This window comes from Dendropsophus ebraccatus, chromosome 4 (genome assembly GCF_027789765.1).
Source record: "Dendropsophus ebraccatus isolate aDenEbr1 chromosome 4, aDenEbr1.pat, whole genome shotgun sequence".
NCBI lineage: Eukaryota > Metazoa > Chordata > Amphibia > Anura > Hylidae > Dendropsophus > Dendropsophus ebraccatus.
In genome coordinates this window covers 754842-779000 of record NC_091457.1, presented here as the reverse complement: position 1 = coordinate 779000, position 24159 = coordinate 754842, and the positions used below count along the sequence as shown (strand labels likewise).

General features: G+C 56.1%; 1 protein-coding gene across 2 annotated transcripts in view; it reads right to left on the bottom strand.

The window, feature by feature from the left end:
• Nucleotides 1–24159, bottom strand: part of USH1C (USH1 protein network component harmonin) — a 63083-nt gene that overhangs the window by 22438 nt on the left and 16486 nt on the right. For both annotated transcript variants that reach the window (XM_069964983.1, XM_069964982.1), the window contains exons 2-14: nucleotides 18763–18830; nucleotides 11972–12115; nucleotides 11757–11895; nucleotides 10976–11084; nucleotides 10869–10893; nucleotides 10012–10069; nucleotides 8736–8839; nucleotides 8339–8423; nucleotides 7383–7442; nucleotides 7158–7214; nucleotides 6941–7083; nucleotides 5968–6033; nucleotides 5232–5353 (exon numbers count right to left, since the gene is read on the bottom strand). In XM_069964983.1, the coding sequence (XP_069821084.1) occupies nucleotides 5232–5353; nucleotides 5968–6033; nucleotides 6941–7083; nucleotides 7158–7214; nucleotides 7383–7442; nucleotides 8339–8423; nucleotides 8736–8839; nucleotides 10012–10069; nucleotides 10869–10893; nucleotides 10976–11084; nucleotides 11757–11895; nucleotides 11972–12115; nucleotides 18763–18830 (1180 nt within the window). The remainder of the gene's footprint in view (nucleotides 1–5231; nucleotides 5354–5967; nucleotides 6034–6940; nucleotides 7084–7157; nucleotides 7215–7382; nucleotides 7443–8338; nucleotides 8424–8735; nucleotides 8840–10011; nucleotides 10070–10868; nucleotides 10894–10975; nucleotides 11085–11756; nucleotides 11896–11971; nucleotides 12116–18762; nucleotides 18831–24159) is intronic.

The window sequence follows — 24159 nt, the reverse complement described above, 5'->3', positions numbered from 1 at the left end:
AGCCATCACACCGCCACAAGCACCAGACGCACCACCACCACAACACCTCCATGACAGCCCTGACACTGCCACAGCCCCGCAACGCCCGAGCAACGTCGCGATGACACCACCACAGTTCCGACACTACCAAAGCCCAAAACCCGCCACAACACCAACGCCACAGCCCCTGACTACAGGTGAGTGAGCAACGTGGTGCCTAAACACTGCACCAGCCCTGCAACTCCCCTGCCCCCACACCACCCAAGAGACGCCAAACCTACAAACACATCCACCACACTGCCAAAGCCTAAAACCCGCCACAGCCACACCACTAACACCCACGACAATGCCACAGCCCCAGACCCGCCACAACACTGATGCTGCCACAGCCCCAGACCCACAACGCCCAAGCAAAGCCACAGCCACCCCACCGCTCCCACACCACAGCCACAACACCGCTAAACCTACAACATAGCCACCACACCACCATCACTTCACCGCCAAAGCCCCAGACCCACCACCGCCACAACACTAACATCCACATGACAGCCCCGACATTGCCACAGCCTCACAACGTCCGAGCACCGCAAAAGCCCCAGACCCACTTCAACATCCGAGCAATGCCTCACGTCCGAGCAATGCCACAGCCCCAGACCCACCACAACACTGATGCCGCCACAGTACTCACATCGCCACAGCCACGCAATGCCACAACACCGCCACAATTGTGGCAGCTCCACTACATAACGGCCTGAAAACAACCAGCAAAAGGGCAACCCCTAAAGTGTGGTCCCTGCACCCCGATATGTGGCTGCATAGTGAAGATGTGACAGCAGGAGGCACACCGAGCATTGTCAGCAGAACTATATACACTCACCGGCCACTTTATTAGGTACACCTGTTCAACTGCACGTTACCACTTAATTTCTAATCAGCCAATCACATGGCGGCAACTCAGTGCATTTAGGCATGTAGACATGGTCAAGACAATCTCCTGCAGTTCAAACCGAGCATCAGTATGGGGAAGAAAGGTGATTTGAGGCCTTTGAACGTGGCATGGTTGTTGGTGCCAGGAGGGCTGGTCTGAGTATTTCAGAAACTGCTGATCTACTGGGATTTTCACGCACAACCATCTCTAGGGTTTACAGAGAATGGTCCGAAAAAGAAAAACCATCCAGTGAGCGGCAGTTCTGTGGGCGGAAATGCCTTGTTGATGCCAGAGGTCAGAGGAGAATGGGCAGACTGGTTCCAGCTGATAGAAAGGCAACAGTGACTCAAATAGCCAACCGTTACAACCAAGGTAGGCCGAAGAGCATCTCTGAAGCGCACAGTACGGCCAACTCTGAGGCAGATGGACTACAGCAGCAGAAGACCACACCGGGGGCCACTCCGCTCAGCTAAGAACAGAAAACTGAGGCTACAATTTGCACAAGCTCATCGAAATTGGACAGTAGAAGATTAGAAAAACGTTGTCTGGTCTGATGAGTCTCGATTTCTGCTGCGACATTCGGATGGTAGGGTCAGAATTTGGCGTCAACAACATGAAAGCATGGATCCATCCTGCCTTGTATCAACGGTTCAGGCTGGTGGTGGTGGTGTCATGGTGTGGGGAATATTTTCTTGGCACTCTTTGGGCCCCTTGGTACCAATTGAGCATGGTTACAACGCCACAGCCTACCTGAGTATTGTTGCTGACCATGTCCATCCCTTTATGACCACAATGGACCCAACATCTGATGGCGACTTTCAGCAGGATAATGCGCCATGTCATAAAGCTAGAATCATCTCAGACTGGTTTCTTGAACATGACAATGAGGTCACTGTACTCCAATGGCCTCCACAGTCACCAGATCTCAATCCAATAGAGCATCTTTGGGATGTGGTGGAACGGGAGATTGGCATCATGGATGTGCAGCCGACAAATCTGCGGCAACTGTGTGATGTCATCATGTCACTATGGACCAAAATCTCTGAGGAAGCTTCCAGCACCTTGTTGTATCTATGCCACCAAGAATTGGGGCAGTTCTGAGGGCAAAAGGGGGTCCAACCCGTTACTAGCATGGTGTACCTAATAAAGTGGCCGCTGAGTGTATAATGTAACAGCAGAATAGTGAGTGCTGCTCTGAAGGAGAAGACAAGATAAACACCCAAAAACACAAAAATGCAACAGCTCACTGCAATGGCAAGACACAGACCCACTACAGACATGAAAACAGTTAAAAGCAGCCCCCCCCAACTGCCAAAAATAACTTCCACAAAAATAATGGGGCTCTTAGTTACAATTTGCAAACAGTGTAAACCACCTCACCAACAATTAGGTGGCCTCACGCTCGGGATGGTCCCACCAACAATAAGGTGGCTCACGCTTGGGATGGTCCCACCAACAATAAGGTGGCCTCACGCTCGGGATGGTCCCACCAACAATAAGGTGGCCTCACGCTCGGGATGGTCCTACCACGATAAGGTGGCCTCACGCTCGGGATGGTCCCACCAACAATAAGGTGGCTCACGCTTGGGATGGTCCCACCAACAATAAGGTAGCCTCACGCTCGGGATGGTCCCACCAACAATAAGGTGGCCTCACGCTCGGGATGGTCCTACCACGATAAGGTGGCCTCACGCTCGGGATGGTCCTACCACGATAAGGTGGCCTCACGCTCGGGATGGTCCCACCAACAATAAGGTGGCTCACGCTTGGGATGGTCCCACCAACAATAAGATGGCCTCACGCTCGGGATGGTCCCACCAACAATAAGGTGGCCTCACGCTCGGGATGGTCCTACCACGATAAGGTGGCCTCACGCTCGGGATGGTCCCACCAACAATAAGGTGGCTCACGCTCGGGATGGTCCCACCAACAATAAGGTGGCTCACGCTCGGGATGGTCCCACCAACAATAAGGTGGCTCACGCTCGGGATGGTCCCACCAACAATAAGGTGGCTCACGCTTGGGATGGTACCACCAACAATAAGGTGGCCTCACACTCGGGATGGTCCCACCAACAATAAGGTGGCCTCACGCTCGGGATGGTCCCACCAACAATAAGGTGGCCTCACGCTCGGGATGGTCCTACCACGATAAGGTGGCCTCATGCTTGGGATGGTCCCACCAACAATTAGGTGGCCTCACGCTCGGGATGGTCCCACCAACAATAAGGTGGCCTCATGCTCGGGATGGTCCCACCAACAATAAGGTGGCCTCATGCTCGGGATGGTCCCACCAACAATAAGGTGGCCTCATGCTTGGGATGGTCCCATCACGCTAAGGTGGCCTCACGCTCGGGATGGTCCCACCACGATAAGGTGGCCTCACGCTCGGGATGGTCCCACCACGATAAGGTGGCCTCACGCTCTGGATGGTCCCACCACGATAAGGTGGCCTCACGCTCGTGATGGTCCCACCACGATAAGGTGGCCTCACGCTCGGGATGGTCCCACCACAATAAGGTGGCCTCGCGCTCGGGATGGTCCCACCACGATAAGGTGGCCTCGCGCTCGGGATGGTCCCACCACGATAAGGTGGCCTCGCGCTCGGGATGGTCCCACCACGATAAGGTGGCCTCACGCTCGGGATGGTCCCACCACAATAAGGTGGCCTCACGCTCGGGATGGTCCCACCACGATAAGGTGGCCTCACGCTCGGGATGGGCCTACACTGTACTAGCCTCTCCATGGCATATAATAAGCCTATACTCTGGGCATGCAGGACCCAACTAATACTGGCAAATATAATAACCCCCAGGGTGGGATAGGTGGAGTGCATCCAAGAAGAGGCAGCCACTCCCCCATCTGGAACACAGGAAAAAAAAAAAAAAAAAAAAAAGATATCTTGCCATTGCGGTGAGCTGTTGTATTTTTCTGTGTTTTTGTGTGTTTGCAATTTTAGCCATAGCAGCGTGCTCCTGCCTAGTGTGAATGGTGTTCTAGGAGAGCTGACCAAGTTTGTCTTTTTTTCTAGGATGAGACACGATGCAACAGCAGAATAGTGAGTGCAGCTCTGGAGGAGGATGAGACCTGATGTAACAGCAGAATAGTGAGTGCAGCTCTGGAGGATGAGACAGGATGTAACAGCAGAATAGTGAGTGCAGCTCTGGAGGATGAGACACGATGTAACAGCAGAATAGTGAGTGCAGCTCTGGAGGGTGAGATAGGATGTAACAGCAGAATAGTGAGTGCAGCTCTGGAGGATGAGACACGATGTAACAGCAGAATAGTGAGTGCAGCTCTGGAGGATGAGACATGTAACAGCAGAATAGTGAGTGCAGCTCTGCAGGATGAGATAGGATGTCACAGCAGAATAGTGAGTGCAGCTCTGGAGGATGAGACATAATGTAACAGCAGAATAGTGAGTGCAGCTCTGGAGGAGGATGAGGACTGATGTAACAGCAGAATAGTGAGTGCAGCTCTGGAGGATGAGACAGGATGTAACAGCAGAATAGTGAGTGCAGCTCTGGAGGATGAGACAGGATGTAACAGCAGAATAGTGAGTGCAGCTCTGGAGGATCAGACATGTTGTAACAGCAGAATAGTGAGTACAGCTCTGCAGGATGAGACATGATGTAACAGCAGAATAGTGAGTGCAGCTCTGGAGGATGAGACATGATGTAAAAGCAGAATAGTGAGTGCAGCTCTGGAGGATGAGACAGGATGTAGCAGCAGAATGGTGAGTGCAGCTCTGGAGGATGAGACATGATGTAACAGCAGAATGGTGAGTGCAGCTCTGGAGGATGAGACAGGATGTAACAGCAGAATATTAAGTGCAGCTCTGGAGGATGAGACATGATGTAACAGCAGAATAGTGAGTGCAGCTCTGGAGGAGGATGAGACCTGATGTAACAGCAGAATAGTGAGTGCAGCTCTGGAGGATGAGACAGGATGTAACAGCAGAATAGTGAGTGCAGCTCTGGAGGAGGATGAGACCTGATGTAACAGCAGAATAGTGAGTGCAGCTCTGGAGGATGAGACAGGATGTAACAGCAGAATAGTGAGTGCAGCTCTGGAGGATGAGACAGGATGTAACAGCAGAATAGTGAGTGCAGCTCTGGAGGATGAGACAGGATGTAACAGCAGAATAGTGAGTGCAGCTCTGGAGGATGAGACAGGATGTAACAGCAGGATAGTGAGTGCAGCTCTGGAGGATGAGACAGGATGTAACAGCAGAATAGTGAGTGCAGCTCTGGAGGATGAGACAGGATGTAACAGCAGAATAGTATATAGGGACATTCTTCCAGTAGGGAGGGCTGTGTACTCACCCTTGCTCTTAGCTGGGGGGCTGCGCTGTGTTGGGGGGGCAGACTTGACACTTTTGGGGGGCCCCTTCGGCTCCCAATCTTCCTCCCAATCTTTTTTTATTTTTTCCTCCTGTGCAGCGATCCTAGAAACCAAAGACCCACAATCAATGGTGCCGCCCTCCAAACCCGCCAGCGGGGGGCGTCATCCTCCAGACCCTCGGGGGGGGGGGAAGGAGTCACCCTCCAGACCCCCGATCCCACCAGTGGAGGGGGGCGACACCCTCCAGACCCCCGATCCCACCAGTGGAGGGGGGAGTCACCCTCCAGACCCCCGATCCCACCAGTGGAGGGGGGAGTCACCCTCCAGACCCCCGATCCCACCAGTGGAGGGGGAGTCACCCTCCAGACCCCCGATCCCACCAGCGGGGGGGCGTCACCCTCCAGACCCCCGATCCCACCAGCGGGGGGGCGTCACCCTCCAGACCCCCGATCCCACCAGTGGAGGGGGCGTCACCCTCCAGACCCCCGATCCCACCAGCGGGGGGGCGTCACCCTCCAGACCCCCGATCCCACCAGTGGAGGGGGGAGTCACCCTCCAGATCTCCGATCCCACCAGCGCGGTGGGGTCACTCAGTAGCGGGGGCTCCTGTCGGGGTCACGCTCAGTAGCGGGGGCTCAGTAGCGGGGGCTCCTGTCGGGGTCAAGCTCAGTAGCGGGCAGTTAATCTGACACAGATGACAGCGAGTGTGGGCCGTACATCTCCATCTCCTTGTGGTAGCGCTCCTCCTCCTCCGCCATCTTCAGGGAAATTTCCATCTTCCTCCTGTGGGGGCAATAATCACAGTGAGCGTCAGCCACCGCAGCCTCAAAGCCCTCCCGTATATGGCCCTCCCTTCCCACTCCTGTATATGGCCCTCCCTTCCCACTCCCGTATATGGCCCTCCCTTCCCACTCCGTATATGGCCCTCCCTTCCCACTCCCTGTATATGGCCCTCCCTTCCCCGCCCCTGCATATGCCCCTGCCCCCCGGGTCCTGTATATGCCCCACCCTCCCCGCCGGTCCTGTATATGCCTCTCCCTCCCCGCCAGTCCTGTATATGCCTCTCCCTCCCCGCCAGTCCTGTATATGCCCCTCTCTTCCCACTCCTGTATATGCCCCTCCCTCCCCGGTCCTGTATAAGCCCCTCCCTTCCCACTCCTGTATAAGCCTCTCCCTTACCGCCCTTGAAAATGCCCCTCCCTTCCCAGCCCCTGTATATGCCCCTCCCTTCACAGCCCCTGTATATGCCCCTCCCTTCACAGCCCCTGTATATGCCCCTCCCTTCCCAGCCCCTGTATATGCCCCTCCCTTACCGCCCCTGTATATGCCCTTCCCTTCCCAGCCCCTGTATATGCCCCTCCCTTACCGCCCCTGTATATGCCCTTCCCTTCCCAGCCCCTGTATATGCCCCTCCCTTCCCAGCCCCTGTATATGCCCCTCCCTTCCCAGCCCCTGTATATGCCCCTCCCTTACCGCCCCTGTATATGCCCTTCCCTTCCCAGCCCCTGTATATGCCCCTCCCTTCCCAGCCCCTGTATATGCCCCTCCCTTACCGCCCCTGTATATGCCCTTCCCTTCCCAGCCCCTGTATATGCCCCTCCCTTCCCAGCCCCTGTATATGCCCCTCCCTTCCCAGCCCCTGTATATGCCCCTCCCTGCCCCCCACCCCCCTTGGGTCCCGGTCACTCACTGTCGCTCCTTCTCCTGCTGCTCCTTCAGGATCTTGTTGGTCTCCATGGCGAGCCTCTTCTGGCGCAGCAGTTCCTGGCGCTCCAGCTCTCGCCGCCGCTGCTCCATCAGCTTCTCGTCCTCCGTCATGAAGAGCTCCCGACCCTGCGGGGGGGGGGGGGGGCGGGGTTTTACAGATATTTACCGACATGACAGGCACACAGAGCACTCATACTCACCGCTCCAGTCAGGATGGTCAGGGTAAGAGTCCGGCTGCTCTTCAGCGCTCTCACCGCCTGCGGAGAGACCCCACCAATTATTCTGCCTCCCCACATACATCACAGTCACATAGGGGGGAAACCTAACCCAGCGGGCCACGGGGGAAAAACCTAGCCCAGCGGGAAAAGGGGTGTGAGCTAAGCTATCGGGACCTGGGCTGACACCTAACCCAGTGGGCCACTCACCTCCTTATGGTCGATGCTGGAGAAGTCCACACCATTGACCTCCACAATCTGATCCCCCACCTGTAAAGAGAGAGCAAGGAGGGGGTGAGGTAGATAGGTGGGGTGTGGTGGACGCTCTCCCTGGAGGAGAGGGGAGCGGGGGGCGGAGGAGAGGGGAGCCGGAGGAGAGGGGAGGCGGAGGAGAGGGGAGAGGGGGGCGGAGGAGAGGGGAGGCGGAGGAGAGGGGAGCCGGGGCCGGAGGAGAGGGGAGCCGGAGGCGGGAGGAGAGGGGAGCCGGAGGCGGGAGGAGAGGGGAGCCGGAGGCGGAGGAGAGGGGAGCCGGAGGCGGAGGAGAGGGGAGCCGGAGGAGAGGGGAGCCGGAGGCGGAGGAGAGGGGAGCCGGAGGCGGAGGAGAGGGGAGCCGGAGGCGGAGGAGAGGGGAGCCGGAGGAGAGGGGAGCCGGAGGCGGAGGAGAGGGGAGCCGGAGGAGAGGGGAGCCGGAGGCGGAGGAGAGGGGAGCCGGAGGCGGAGGAGAGGGGAGCCGGAGGAGAGGGGAGCCGGAGGCGGAGGAGAGGGGAGCCGGAGGCGGAGGAGAGGGGAGCCGGAGGCGGAGGAGAGGGGAGCCGGAGGCGGAGGAGAGGGGAGCCGGAGGCGGAGGAGAGGGGAGCCGGAGGCGGAGGAGAGGGGAGCCGGAGGAGAGGGGAGCCGGAGGCGGAGGAGAGGGGAGCCGGAGGCGGAGGAGAGGGGAGCCGGAGGCGGAGGAGAGGGGAGACGAGGCCGGAGGAGAGGGGAGCCGGAGGAGAGGGGGCGGAGGAGAGGGGAGGCGGAGGAGAGGGGGCGGAGGAGAGGGGAGGCGGAGGAGAGGGGAGCCGGAGGAGAGGGGAGTCGGGGCCGGAGGAGAGGGGAGCCGGGGCCGGAGGAGAGGGGAGCCGGAGGAGAGGGGAGTCGGGGCCGGAGGAGAGGGGAGCGGGACGCACCTCCAGTCCGACCTCAGCAGACAGGGATCCCGACTTCACATTGCTGATAAAAATTCCCGGCTTCTGGGAGGGACCACTGGAAATACTGCGGAAACATGTGAAGAAGCCTAAGTACAACCCCTCCCCCATCCCCTGTACAGTGCAGAGCCGCTCCCCCCTCTCCTGTACAGTGCAGAGCCCCTCCCCATTGCCTATACAGTACAGAGCTCCTCCCCATCCCCTGTACAGAGCTCCTCCCTCTCCCTTGTACTGTGCAGAGTTCCTCCCTCTCCCTTGTACTGTGCAGAGTTCCTCCCCCCTCCATTGTACTGTGCAGAGCTCCTCCCCCCTCCCTTGTACTGTGCAGAGCTCCTCCCCCCTCCCTTGTACTGTGCAGAGCTCCTCCCCCATCACCCACCTGCAGCCCATTCCTGTGGTGCCCACCAGGCTGATAAACACCTTCTTCTCCTTGATGTCCCTTCCCCCGATGGAGGCCAGCCCCGCCACGCTGCTCTTCCCATCCTGCAGACACAGCAGTCATATGCTAAGTCATTGTCTCCAGACAACGGAACTACAACTCCCAGCATGCACCACAGCAGGAAAACAGTAAATAGAATAGGTGAGAGGAGACTCCAGTTACTACATCCTCCACCCATCCCCTGGGGATTCCTCTCTGAATCCTCTGATACACCATCAGAGTTGTCATAGGTCCCCATCCTCTGCACTAGCTGAATGGTCACTTATCCAGAGTACAGTTATGGGTGTGACTGGGGGGTCTATAGACTGGGACTCCTTGACTCCTGGACTTTCATCCCCCCCCCCCCCCCCGCTCAGTGAGACCCCCCCTCCCCCTCCCCTTTCTAGCAGGATATTAATACAGTCTGCGGCTCGTGGCGCCGGCAGGAGACAAAGGGGAGGATTGCGGCGGAGCAGGAGCTGTGGGGATTACACTTCTGGGGTTACACAGCAGCGGGGGAGGGGGCAGCCCAGCGACCACACATCTGTGAGGACACCGCAGCCGGGTCATGTGACACAGCGATAAATCCTGATAGCAGCTGAAACCCAACACTGAGGGCGCCAGGAGGGGGGCGCTCTAATCCAGGGAGGATTACCAGCCAGGAATGCCAGAGCCCACCACAGGCCCAGCCAATACAGAGGAGGAGGATGCAGAGTGGTGGAGGAGGAAGAGGAGGAGGGTGCAGAGTGGTGGAGGAGGAAGAGGAGGAGGGGGAGGGTGCAGAGTGGTGGAGGAGGAAGAGGAGGAGGGTGCAGAGTGGTGGAGGAGGAAGAGGAGGAGGGGGAGGGTGCAGAGTGGTGGAGGAGGAAGAGGAGGAGGGGGAGGGTGCAGAGTGGTGGAGGAGGAAGAGGAGGAGGGGGAGGGTGCAGAGTGGTGGAGGAGGAAGAGGAGGAGGGTGCAGAGTGGTGGAGGAGGAAGAGGAGGAGGGGGAGGGTGCAGAGTGGTGGAGGAGGAAGAGGAGGAGGGTGCAGAGTGGTGGTCGAGGAAGAGGAGGAGGGGGAGGGTGCAGAGAGGAGGAGGAGGAAGAGGAGGAGGCGGGTGGTCAGGAGATAGCATGGCGGGTGGTCAGTAGATAGCATGGCGGGTGGTCAGTAGATAGCATGGCGGGTGGTCAGTAGATAGCATGGCGGGTGGTCAGTAGATAGCATGGCGGGTGGTCAGTAGATTACACTGGTACCTCCGTCTCAGACACAAACTGGTCAGCGTACTGCCACCTGAGAGGCTCCTCCGCCGAGCTAGAACAGGATATAAAACATTAGTAGCTGCAGCATAGTAGGGATGTGGGCGGGGCATCCATAGTGGTGGGGGGAGGCATCCATAGTGGGGGCATGGCCATAGTGGGGGTGTAGCCATAGTGAGGATGTGGCGGGGCATCCATAGTGGGGGGCGTGGCCATAGTAAGGATGTGGCCGGTCATCCATAGTGGGAGCATGGCCATAGTGGGGGTGTAGCCATAGTGAGGATGTGGCCGGGTATCCATAGTGGGGGCGTGGCCATAGAGGGGGTGTAGCCATAGAGGGGGCGTGGTCATAGTGGGGGCGTGGCCATAGTGAGGATGTGGCGGGGCATCCATAGTGGGGGGCGTGGCCATAGTAAGGATGTGGCCGGTCATCCATAGTGGGAGCATGGCCATAGTGGGGGTGTAGCCATAGTGAGGATGTGGCCGGGTATCCATAGTGGGGGCGTGGCCATAGTGGGGGTGTAGCCATAGAGGGGGGCATGGCCATAGTGGTAGCGTGGCCATAGTGGGGGCGTGGCCATAGTGAGGATGTGGCCGGGCATCCATAGTGGGAGCGTGGCCATAGAGGGGGGCATGGCCATAGTGGTAGCGTGGCCATAGTGGGGGTGTAGCCATAGTGAGGATGTGGCCGGGCATCCATAGTGGGAGCGTGGCCATAGAGGGGGGCATGGCCATAGTGGTAGCGTGGCCATAGTGGGGGTGTAGCCATAGTGAGGATGTGGCCGGGCATCCATAGTGGGGGGTGGAGAGGCAGGGCATCCATAGAGGGGGCGTGGCCAACATGACGACATCACCTTTTGACTGGAATCATCCCAACATCTGCAGAGAGAGGAAACAGGAGGGTGAGTGTCACACAGAGCCCGGCGCTGCCATGACCCCACCCCCCTTATTCTGCACTCACGTCGCACTTTGATGGAGACGATCTTCCTGGTGCGGATCAGGTTGATCACCTCCTCGTGGGTGCACGCTCCAATCGAGTAACCGTTAATCCGGACCACCTCATCGCCAATCTGAGAGAGGAAGGGTTAACCTCAGGACAAGATGGAGGAAGGCCGCCCCTCCCCCCAACGACACACACAGGCAAGCCCCCCACACACAGTTCTTGTCCCAGCGGCTGAGATGGGATGCGGTGGCCGGGGTGAGGGGCTCGGCAGCCGGTTCTTGTCTCGGCTGAGATGGGATGGGGTGGCCGGGGTGAGGGGCTCAGCAGCCGCTTCTGGTCCCGGCGGCTGAGATTGGATGGGGTGGCCGGGGTGAGGGGCTCAGCAGCCGCTTCTGGTCCCGGCGGCTGAGATTGGATGGGGTGGCTGGGGTGAGTGGCTCGGCAGCTGCTTCTTGTCCCGGCGGCTGAGATGGGATGGGGTGGCCGGGGTGAGGGGCTCGGCAGCTGCTTCTTGTCCCGGTGGCTGAGATGGGATGGGGTGGCCGGGGTGAGGGGCTCGGCAGCCGGTTCTTGTCCCGGTGGCTGAGATGGGATGGGGTGGCTGGGGTGAGGGGCTCGGCAGCCGGTTCTTGTCCCGGTGGCTGAGATGGGATGGGGTGGCCGGGGTGAGGGGCTCGGCAGCTGCTTCTTGTCCCGGTGGCTGAGATGGGATGGGGTGGCCGGGGTGAGGGGCTCGGCAGCCGCTTCTTGTCCTGGCGGCTGACATAGGGTGGGTGGGTGGAGGGGTTGGGGGTCTCACCTGCAGGCCGGCGTTGTCCGCTTGTCCCTCCTTCATGATGTGGGAGATGTAGAGGCTACAATTAAACTCCAGACCCCCCCGGACGCTGAGGCCGAGACCATCGGGGTGAGAACGGTCCAGCTTCACCTCCCTCAGCTTCCTGCAGGATACAATGGAGAGGTGAGAGGACAGCGCCCCCTGGAGGACACAAGTGCCCGTCCCCTAACACCTCTTACCTGGAGCGTTTGGGTGTCAGCTGATCGTACTCCACCTGGTGCTTCAGGGGGATGAGGGGGCGAATGGCATCAAAGAGGGGCAACCGGGACGGGTCGCTGATCACCAGCTTCAGATCCCCCACAAACACCCCAATGTTCATGGACCTGAGCGGAGCAAAGACACACAATATAACCTCCAGCGACAGGCCCCGCCCACCATATAACCTCCAGCTACAGGGCCCGCCCACCATATAACCTCCAGCTACAGGCCCTGCCCACCATATAATCTCCAGCTACAGGGCCCGCCCACCATATAACCTCCAGCTACAGGGCCCGCCCACCATATAATCTCCAGCTACAGGCCCTGCCCACCATATAATCTCCAGCTACAGGCCCTGCCCACCATATAATCTCCAGCTACAGGGCCCGCCCACCATATAACCTCCAGCTACAGGCCCTGCCCACCATATAATCTCCAGCTACAGGCCCTGCCCACCATATAATCTCCAGCTACAGGGCCCGCCCACCATATAACCTCCAGCTACAGGGCCCGCCCACCATATAATCTCCAGCTACAGGCCCTGCCCACCATATAATCTCCAGCTACAGGGCCCGCCCACCATATAATCTTCAGCTACAGGCCCTGTCCCCTATATAATAAGTTTGGCCCCTTTGTCTCCCTGTGGTGTGCCGAGCACGGCCGTACAGGAGACAGACAGGTGCAGCATCCTCGACGGCAGCAGACGAGGGGAGGGGAAGGAAATCGGCAGAATAGGATGGGGGGGAAGGAGATCGGCAGCGTAGGAGTGGGGGGGGGGAAGGAGATCGGCAGCGTAGGAGGGGGGGGGGGAAGGAGATCGGCAGCGTAGGAGGGGGGGGGGGGGGGAAGGAGATCGGCAGCGTGGAGGGGAAGGAGACGGGCAGCGCGGAGGGGAAGGAGATCGGCAGCGGACGACAGAGCTTAAAGGGGAAGTCCGGTGAAATTTTATCATGTAAGTATTGTATTGCTCCCCCAAAAGTTTTTTTTCTTGGTTTTATTTTACAATTTCCTAAACAAGGTCATAGAAACATGAATGACTGAAGGTTGGATGAATGTTTCCCGCCATTTCCTCCTCACCCCCAGCTTCATTGTGACATTTGCCTTATATTTTCTATGACTCTTTCCACCCTAAAACTGTGGGCGTCTTTGCTGCCATCCACCTCCTGACTGCCTGCAGCCCGGCCTCCTCCTATCCTCCTTCCCCTTCTTGAATGCCTGCAGCCTGGCCTCCTCCTATCCTCCAATCCTCCATCCACCTCCTGACTGCCTGCAGCCCGGCCTCCTCCTATCCTTCTTCCTGACTGCCTGCAGCCCGGCCTCCTCCTATCCTCCTTCCCCTTCTTGAATGCCTGCAGCCCGGCCTCCTCCTATCCTCCATCCACTTCCTGACTGCCTGCAGCCCAGCCTCCTCCCGCCATCCACCTCCTGACTGCCTGCAGCCCGGCCTCCTCCTATCCTTCTTCCTGACTGCCTGCAGCCCGGCCTCCTCCTATCCTCCTTCCCCTTCTTGAATGCCTGCAGCCCGGCCTCCTCCTATCCTCCAATCCTCCATCCACTTCCTGACTGCCTGCAGCCCGGCCTCCTCCTATCCTCCATCCACTTCCTGACTGCCTGCAGCCCAGCCTCCTCCCGCCATCCACCTCCTGACTGCCTGCAGCCCGGCCTCCTCCTATCCTCCTTCCTGACTGCAGCCCGGCCTCCTCCTATCCTCCATCCACTTCCTGACTGCCTGCAGCCCGGCCTCCTCCTATCCTCCTTCCTGACTGCCTGCAGCCCGGCCTCCTCCTATCCTCCTTCCTGACTGCCTGCAGCCCGGCCTCCTCCTATTCTCCTTTCACTTCCTGACTGCCTACAGCCTGGCCTCCTCCTATTCTCCTTTCACTTCCTGACTGCCTACAGCCCGGCCTCCTCCTATCCTCCTTCCTGACTGCCTGCAGCCCGGCCTCCTCCTATTCTTCTTTCACTTCTTGAATGCCTGCAGCCTGGCCTCCTCCTATGCTCCAATCCTCCATCCACTTCCCGGCCTCCTCCTATCCTCCATCCACTTCCTGACTGCCTGCAGCCCGGCCTCCTCCTATCCTCCTTCCTGACTGCCTGCAGCCCGGCCTCCTCCTATCCTCCTTCCTGACTGCCTGCAGCCCGGCCTCCTCCTATCCTCCTTCCTGACTGCCTGCAGCCCGGCCTCCTCCTATCCTCCTTCCTGACTGCCTGCAGCCCGGCCTCCTCCTATCCTCCTTCCTGACTGCCTGCAGCCCGGCCTCCTCCTATCCTCCTTCCTGACTGCCTGCAGCCCGGCCTCCTCCTATCCTCCTTCCTGACTGCCTGCAGCCCGGCCTCCTCCTATCCTCCTTCCTGTCATGTCTGTAACTCTGGGCAGCTCCATAACACAGTCTGCTAATCCTACCGCAACACCGGGCCCTAACTATTACCTATCTTATGAAGAAACCAGGGGGTACAATAATAGTATAATACCACAGTAATAGTATGATAGTATTATACCAATATTCTATTATAGTATACTTATACTAATAATACTACTACTAATACTACTAATACTACTACTAATAGTAATACTACTAATACTCATAATACTAATACTACTACTACTACTACTACTACTACTAATAATACTACTACTAATACTACTACTAATACTACAAATACTAATACTACTACTACAAATACTAATACTACTACTAATAATAATACTACTACTAATACTACTAATAGTAATACTAATACTAATACTACTATTACTACTACTACTACTACTACTAATTCTACTACTAATAATAATACTACTACTAATACTACTACTAATACTAATAATACTAATAATAATACTACTACTAATAATACTAATACTACTGCTACTACTACTACTAATAACAATAATACTACTACTAATACTACAAATACTAATACTACTACTAATAATACTAATACTACTACTAATAATACTAGTACTACTAATAATAATACTACTACTAATACTACTACTACTATTACTACTACTACTAATTCTACTACTAATAATAATACTACTACTAATAATACTAATACTACTAATACTAATAATACTAATAATAATACTACTAATAATAATACTACTACTAATACTACTAATACTACTAATAATAATACTACTACTAATAATACTAATACTAATAATACTACTACTAATACTCATAATACTAATACTACAACTAATACTACAAATACTACTACTACTACTAATTCTACTACTAATAATACTACTACTAATATTACTACTAATACTACTAATAATAATACTACTACTAATAATAATAATACTACTACTAATAATACTACTAATAATACTACTACTAATACTACAACTAATACTACAAATACTACTACTACTACTAATTCTACTACTAATAATACTACTACTAATATTACTACTAATACTACTAATAATAATACTACTACTAATAATAATAATACTACTACTAATACTAATAATACTACTACTAATAATACAACTAATACTACTAATAATACTACTAATAATACAACTAATACTAATAATACTACTACTAATACTACTAATAGTAATACTACTAATATTCATAATACTAATACTACTACTAATACTACAACTAATACTACTAATAATACTACTACTACTAATACTACTACTACTACTAATTCTACTACTAATAATACTACTACTACTAATAATAATTCTACTACTAATAATACTACTAATACTAATAATACTAATAATAATACTACTACTAATAATAATACTAATACTACTAATAATAATACTACTAATAATACTACTAATAATACTACTAGTACTACTACTAATAATACTAATACTACTACTAATAATACTAATACTACTACTAATAATACTAATACTACTAATAATAATACTAATACTACTAATAATAATACTAATACTACTAATAATAATACTAATAATACTACTAATAATACTAATACTACTACTAATAATACTAATACTACTACTAATAATACTAATACTACTACTAATAATACTAATACTACTACTAATAATACTAATACTACTAATAATAATACTAATACTACTACTAATAATACTAATACTACTACTAATAATACTAATACTACTACTAATAATACTAATACTACTAATAATAATACTAATACTACTACTAATAATTTTATTATAGTGCTTGATAATCCCCATATTGTAATCCGTATTCTTCTTCTTCCGTTTCTTCTTCCAGCCATTTTTCTGCGCGTAATACAGCCCAAACCGCTTTACGCACAGACTCCGTTCAAACTGCGTTTCGAAGCCCTCGGCGGTGTGAGGTGTGCTATCTATTTTTCGTTTCGATCGGATTTGTAGTTTTTAAGAAATTTACGTTTAAAGACCCCGAATTTTCCATAGAAAATAATGGCCCATTGCAAATAATGGCCACACTCTAACCGCTGACAGCCAATCACAGCACATATGCAAATAGCTGAGATATAGCAGCCAATAGGAACTCTAAGGTCTCATCATGCATTGTATCACACCATCCACAGTCACATGTCCACTATTGGCCAATAGAAGATGTAATACATGGAAGGTCCTTAACCATTTTGCCTCACTGACATGAGTAAGATTGTCATGGGAACCGAGCAATGATCTTTACCATTATAAGTGACTTCCAGAGCGCCCCTTTTTAAAGGGGCGCTCTGGAAGTCACCGGTAAAGGGGCGCTCTAGAAGTCACCGGTAAAGGGGCGCTCTAGAAGTCACCGGTAAAGGGGCGCTCTAGAAGTCACCGGTAAAGGGGCGCTCTAGAAGTCACCGGTAAAGGGGCGCTCTGGAAGTCACCGGTAAAGGGGCGCTCTGGAAGTCACCGGTAAAGGGGCGCTCTGGAAGTCACCGGTAAAGGGGCGCTCTGGAAGTCACCGGTAAAGGGGCGCTCTGGAAGTCACCGGTAAAGGGGCGCTCTGGAAGTCACCGTAAAGGGGCGCTCTGGAAGTCACCGGTAAAGGGGCGCTCTGGAAGTCACCGGTAAAGGGGCGCTCTGGAAGTCACAGGTAAAGGGGCGCTCTGGAAGTCACCGGTAAAGGGGCGCTCTGGAAGTCACCGGTAAAGGGGATCTCTGGAAGTCACCGGTAAAGGGCGCTCTGGAAGTCACCGGTAAAGGGGCGCTCTGGAAGTCACCGGTAAAGGGGCGCTCTGGAAGTCACCGGTAAAGGGGCGCTCTGGAAGTCACCGGTAAAGGGGCGCTCTGGAAGTCACCGGTAAAGGGGCGCTCTGGAGGTCACCGGTAAAGGGGCGCTCTGGAGGTCACCGGTAAAGGGGCGTTCTGGAAGTCACCGGTAAAGGGGCGCTCTGGAGGTCACCGGTAAAGGGGCGCTCTGGAGGTCACCGGTAAAGGGGCGCTCTGGAGGTCACCGGTAAAGGGGCGCTCTGGAAGTCACTGGTAAAGGGGCGCCCTGTTCAAGCACTATGTATTATTATTATTATTATTATTATTATTATTATTATTCTATACCAATTTTATATTATACCATTATAATATTATATTACATTATTATTATATTACATTATTATTCTATTCTATTACACCATTATTATATTATGCTATTATACTTTTCTATTATTCTCTTATCACACAATTATAATATACTATAATGGTCCTTTTACATGGAGAGATTATTGTTATTATACTATTACACCATACTATTATATTATACTAACATACAAGTGATATACAGGAGGTCACACATAGTGATATACAGGGGGTCACACATAAGAGATATATACAGGGGGTCACACATAGCGATATATACAGGGGGTCACACATAGCGATATATACAGGGGGTCACACATAGCGATATATACAGGGGGTCACACATAGCGATATATACAGGGGGTCACACATAGCGATATATAGAGGGGTCACACATAGCGATATAGAGAGGGGTCACACATAGTGATATATACAGGGGGTCACACATAGTGATATAGAGAGGGGTCACACATAGTGATATAGAGAGGTCACACATAGCGATATATACAGGGGGTCACACATAGCGATATATACAGGGGGTCACACATAGTGATATAGAGAGGGGTCACACATAGTGATATAGAGAGGGGTCATACATAGTGATATAGAGAGGGGTCACACATAGTGATATAGAGAGGGGTCACACATAGTGATATAGAGAGGGGTCACACATAGTGATATAGAGAGGTCACACATAGTGATATAGAGAGGTCACACATAGTGATATAGAGAGGTCACACATAGTGATATAGAGAGGGGTCACACATAGTGATATAGAGAGAGGTCACACATAGTGATATAGAGAGAGGGGTCACACATAGTGATATAGAGAGAGGGGTCACACATAGTGATATAGAGAGGGGTCACACATAGTGATATAGAGAGGGGTCACACATAGTGATATAGAGAGGGGTCACACATAGTGATATAGAGGGGTCACACATAGTGATATAGAGGGGTCACACATAGTGATATAGAGAGGTCACACATAGTGATATAGAGAGGGGTCACACATAGTGATATATAGAGAGGTCACACATAGTGATATAGAGAGGGGTCACACATAGTGATATAGAGAGGTCACACATAGTGATATAGAGAGAGGTCACACATAGTGATATATAGAGGGGTCAGTATATAGAGGGGTCAGTATATAGAGGGGTCAGTATATAGAGGGGTCAGTATATAGAGGGGTCAGTATATAGAGGGGTCAGTATATAGAGGGGTCCCCCGGTGGTCACTCACTGGTAGTACATGCGCAGCACATCGTACAGATAATCCTTCTCCGCCTCGTTGTCGATACATTTCTCCACCTGAAACACAGAAAACCTAACAAATACAATGTAATAGTCACCACCGACCCCATCCCCCCCAATACACAGAGAGCGCCCCCCCATCCCACCCCGTACACAGAGAGCGCCCCCCGTACACAGAGCGCCCCCCCATCCCCCCCCATACACAGAGCGCCCCCCCATCCCCCCCGTGCACAGAGAGCGCCCCCCATCCCCCCCCATACACAGAGAGCGCCCCCCATCCCCCCCCATACACAGAGAGCGCCCCCATCCCCCCCCATACACAGAGAGCGCCCCCCCCATCCCCCCCGTACACAGAGCGCCCCCCCCGTACACAGAGCGCCCCCCCATCCCCCCCCGTGCACAGAGAGCGCCCCCCCGTACACAGAGCGCCCCCCCATCCCCCCCCGTACACAGAGCGCCCCCCCCATCACCCCACCCGTACACAGAGAGCGCCCCCCCCATCCCCCCCGTACACAGAGAAGCGCCCCCCCCGTACACAGAGCGCCCCCCCATCCCCCCCCGTACACAGAGAGCGCCCCCCCGTACACAGAGCGCCCCCCCATCCCCCCCGTACACAGACAGCGCCCCCCCGTACACAGAGCGCCCCCCCCATCCCCCCCCGTACACAGAGAGCGCCCCCCCGTACACAGAGCGCCCCCCCTCCCCCCCCGTACACAGAGAGCGCCCCCCATACACAGCGAGTGCCCCCCCACCCCCCCCGTACACAGAGAGCGCCCCCCCATACACAGAGAGCGCCCCCCCATCCCCCCCGTACACAGAGCGCCCCCCCGTACACAGAGAGCGCCCCCCCATCCCCCCCGTACACAGAGCGCCCCCCCGTACACAGAGCGCCCCCCCATCCCCCCCGTGCACAGAGAGCGCCCCCCCGTACACAGAGCGCCCCCCCATCCCCCCTGTACACAGAGAGCGCCCCCCCCGTACACAGAGAGCGCCCCCCCGTACACAGAGCGCCCCCCCATCCCCCCTGTACACAGAGCGCCCCCCCATCCCCCCCGTACACAGAGAGCGCCCCCCCATACACAGAGCATCCCCCCCATCCCCCCCCCATACACAGAGAGCATCCCCCCATCCCCCCCAATACACAGAGAGCGCCCCCATCCCCCCCCATACACAGAGAGCGCCCCCCCCATCCCCCCGTACACAGAGCGCCCCCCCACCCCCCCGTACACAGAGCGCCCCCCCATCCCCCCCGTACACAGAGCGCCCCCCCATCCCCCCCGTACACAGAGCGCCCCCCCATCCCCCCCGTACACAGAGCGCCCCCCCATCCCCCCCGTGCACAGAGAGCGCCCCCCCGTACACAGAGCGCCCCCCCCATCCCCCCCGTACACAGAGAGCGCCCCCCCGTACACAGAGGCGCCCCCCCCATCCCCCCCGTACACAGAGAGCGCCCCCCCGTACACAGAGCGCCCCCCCATCCCCCCCCGTACACAGAGCGCCCCCCCATCCCCCCCCCGTACACAGAGAGCGCCCCCCCGTACACAGAGCACCCCCCCCATCCCCCCTGTACACAGAGAGCGCCCGCCCGTACACAGAGCGCCCCCCCATCCCCCCCGTACACAGAGAGCGCCCCCCCCGTACACAGAGAGCACCCCCCCATCCCCCCCGTACACAGAGCGCCCCCCCCGTACACAGAGCGCCCCCCCATCCCCCCCGTACACAGAGAGCGCCCCCCGTACACAGAGAGCGCCCCCCCGTACACAGAGCGCCCCCCCCATCCCCCCTGTACACAGAGAGCGCCCCCCCCATCCCCCCCCGTACACAGAGAGCGCCCCCCCCATACACAGAGAGCGCCCCCCCATCCCCCCCGTACACAGAGAGCGCCCCCCCATCCCCCCAATCCCCAGAGAGCGCCCCCCCATCCCCCCCGTACACAGAGAGCGCCCCCCCATCCCCCCAATCCCCCGAGAGCGCCCCCCCATCCCCCCCGTACACAGAGAGCGCCCCCCCATCCCCCCCGTACACAGAGAGCGCCCCCCCCATACACAGAGAGCGCCCCCCCATCCCCCCCCGTACACAGAGAGCGCCCCCCCATCCCCCCCGTACACAGAGAGCGCCCCCCCATCCCCCCCGTACACAGAGAGCGCCCCCCGTACACACAGCATCCCCCCCCATCCCCCCCCGTACACAGAGAGCATCCCCCCCGTACACAGAGAGCGCCCCCCCATACACAGAGAGCGCCCCCCCATACACAGAGAGCGCCCCCCCATCCCCCCCGTACACAGAGTGCCCCCCCATCCCCCCCGTACACAGAGAGCGCCCCCCCCCATCCCCCCCCATACACAGAGAGCGCCCCCCCATCCCCCCCGTACACAGAGCGCCCCCCCATCCCCCCAGTACACAGAGAGCGCCCCCTCATCCCCCCCGTACACAGAGAGCGCCCCCCCATCCCTCCCCCGTACACAGAGAGCGCCCCCCCCGTACACAGAGAGCATCCCCCCATCCCCCCCCCGTACAGTATGATGGGGGGGTCCTGTACAGTATGATGATGGGGGGGTGACAGGGGGGGTCCTGTACAGTATGATGATGGGGGGGTGACAGGGGGGGTCCTGTACAGTATGATGATGGGGGGGTGACAGGGGGGGTCCTGTACAGTATGATGATGGGGGGGTGACAGGGGGGGTCCTGTACAGTATGATGATGGGGGGGTGACAGGGGGGTCCTGTACAGTATGATGGGGGGGTGACAGGGGGGGTCCTGTACAGTATGATGGGGGGTCCTGTACAGTATGATGATGGGGGGTGACAGGGGGGGTCCTGTACAGTATGATGATGGGGGGGGTGACAGGGGGTCCTGTACAGTATGATGATGGGGGGGTGACAGGGGGGTCCTGTACAGTATGATGATGGGGGGGGTGACAGGGGGGTCCTGTACAGTATGATGATGGGGGGGGTGACAGGGGGGTCCTGTACAGTATGATGATGGGGGGGGTGACAGGGGGGTCCTGTACAGTATGATGATGGGGGGGTGACAGGGGGGTCCTGTACAGTATGATGGGGGGGTGACAGGGGGGGTCCTGTACAGTATGATGGGGGGTCCTGTACAGTATGATGATGGGGGGTGACAGGGGGGGTCCTGTACAGTATGATGATGGGGGGGGTGACAGGGGGTCCTGTACAGTATGATGATGGGGGGGGTGACAGGGGGGTCCTGTACAGTATGATGATGGGGGGGTGACAGGGGGGTCCTGTACAGTATGATGGGGGGGTGACAGGGGGGTCCTGTACAGTATGATGGGGGGTCCTGTACAGTATGATGGGGGGGTGACAGGGGGGTCCTGTACAGTATGATGGGGGGTCCTGTACAGTATGATGGGGGGTGACAGGGGGGGTCCTGTACAGTATGATGAGGGGGGGGGGTGACAGGGGGGTCCTGTACAGTATGATGATGGGGGGGTCCTGTACAGTATGATGGGGGGGTGACAGGGGGGGTCCTGTACAGTATGATGATGGGGGGGTCCTGTACAGTATGATGATGGGGGGGTGACAGGGGGGGTCCTGTACAGTATGATGATGGGGGGTGACAGGGGGGGTCCTGTTCAGTATGATGATGGGGGGTGACAGGGGGGGTCCTGTTCAGTATGATGATGGGGGGTGACAGGGGGGGTCCTGTTCAGTATGATGGGGGGGTGACAGGGGGGGTCCTGTACAGTATGATGGGGGGGTGACAGGGGGGTCCTGTACAGTATGATGATGGGGGGGTGACAGGGGGGGTCCTGTACAGTATGATGATGGGGGGTGACGGGGGGGGTCCTGTACAGTATGATGATGGGGGGGTGACAGGGGGGTCCTGTACAGTATGATGGGGGGGTCCTGTTCAGTATGATGGGGGGGGTGACAGGGGGGGTCCTGTACAGTATGATGATGGGGGGTGACAGGGAGGGTCCTGTACAGTATGATGATGGGGGGGTGACAGGGGGGGTCCTGTACAGTATGATGATGGGGGGGTGACAGGGGGGTCCTGTACAGTATGATGGGGGGGTCCTGTTCAGTATGATGGGGGGGTGACAGGGGGGGTCCTGTACAGTATGATGATGGGGGGGGTGACAGGGGGGGTCCTGTTCAGTATGATGGGGGGGGTGACAGGGGGGGTCCTGTACAGTATGATGATGGGGGGGGTGACAGGGGGGGTCCTGTACAGTATGATGATGGGGGGGGGTGACAGGGGGGTCCTGTACAGTATGATGATGGGGGGGTGACAGGGGGGTCCTGTACAGTATGATGATGGGGGGTGACAGGGGGGTCCTGTACAGTATGATGATGGGGGGTGACAGGGAGGGTCCTGTACAGTATGATGATGGGGGGGGTGACAGGGGGGGTCCTGTACAGTATGATGATGGGGGGGTGACAGGGGGGGTCCTGTACAGTATGATGATGGGGGGGGGGGGTGACAGGGGGGTCCTGTACAGTATGATGATGGGGGGTGACAGGGGGGGTCCTGTACAGTATGATGAGGGGGGGGGTGACAGGGGGGGTCCTGTACAGTATGATGATGGGGGGTGACAGGGGGGGTCCTGTACAGTATGATGATGGGGGGGGTGACAGGGGGGTCCTGTACAGTATGATGGGGGGGGTGACAGGGGGGTCCTGTACAGTATGATGATGGGGGGGTGACAGGGGGGTCCTGTACAGTATGATGGGGGGTCCTGTACAGTATGATGATGGGGGGGTGACAGGGGGGTCCTGTACAGTATGATGATGGGGGGTGACAGGGGGGGTCCTGTACAGTATGATGGGGGGGGGGGGGGTGACAGGGGGGTCCTGTACAGTATGATGATGGGGGTGACAGGGGGGTCCTGTACAGTATGATGATGGGGGGTGACAGGGGGGGTCCTGTACAGTATGATGATGGGGGGGGTGACAGGGGGGGGTCCTGTACAGTATGATGATGGGGGGGTGACAGGGGGGGTCCTGTACAGTATGATGATGGGGGGGGTGACAGGGGGGGGTCCTGTACAGTATGATGATGGGGGTGACAGGGGGGGTCCTGTACAGTATGATGATGGGGGGTGACAGGGGGTCCTGTACAGTATGATGATGGGGGGGGTGACAGGGGGGGTCCTGTACAGTATGATGATGGGGGGGTGACAGGGGGGTCCTGTACAGTATGATGATGGGGGGTGACAGGGGGGGTCCTGTACAGTATGATGAGGGGGGGGGGTGACAGGGGGGTCCTGTACAGTATGATGATGGGGGGTGACAGGGGGGGTCCTGTACAGTATGATGGGGGTGACAGGGGGGGTCCTGTACAGTATGATGATGGGGGGGGGTGACAGGGGGGTCCTGTACAGTATGATGATGGGGGGGTGACAGGGGGGGTCCTGTAC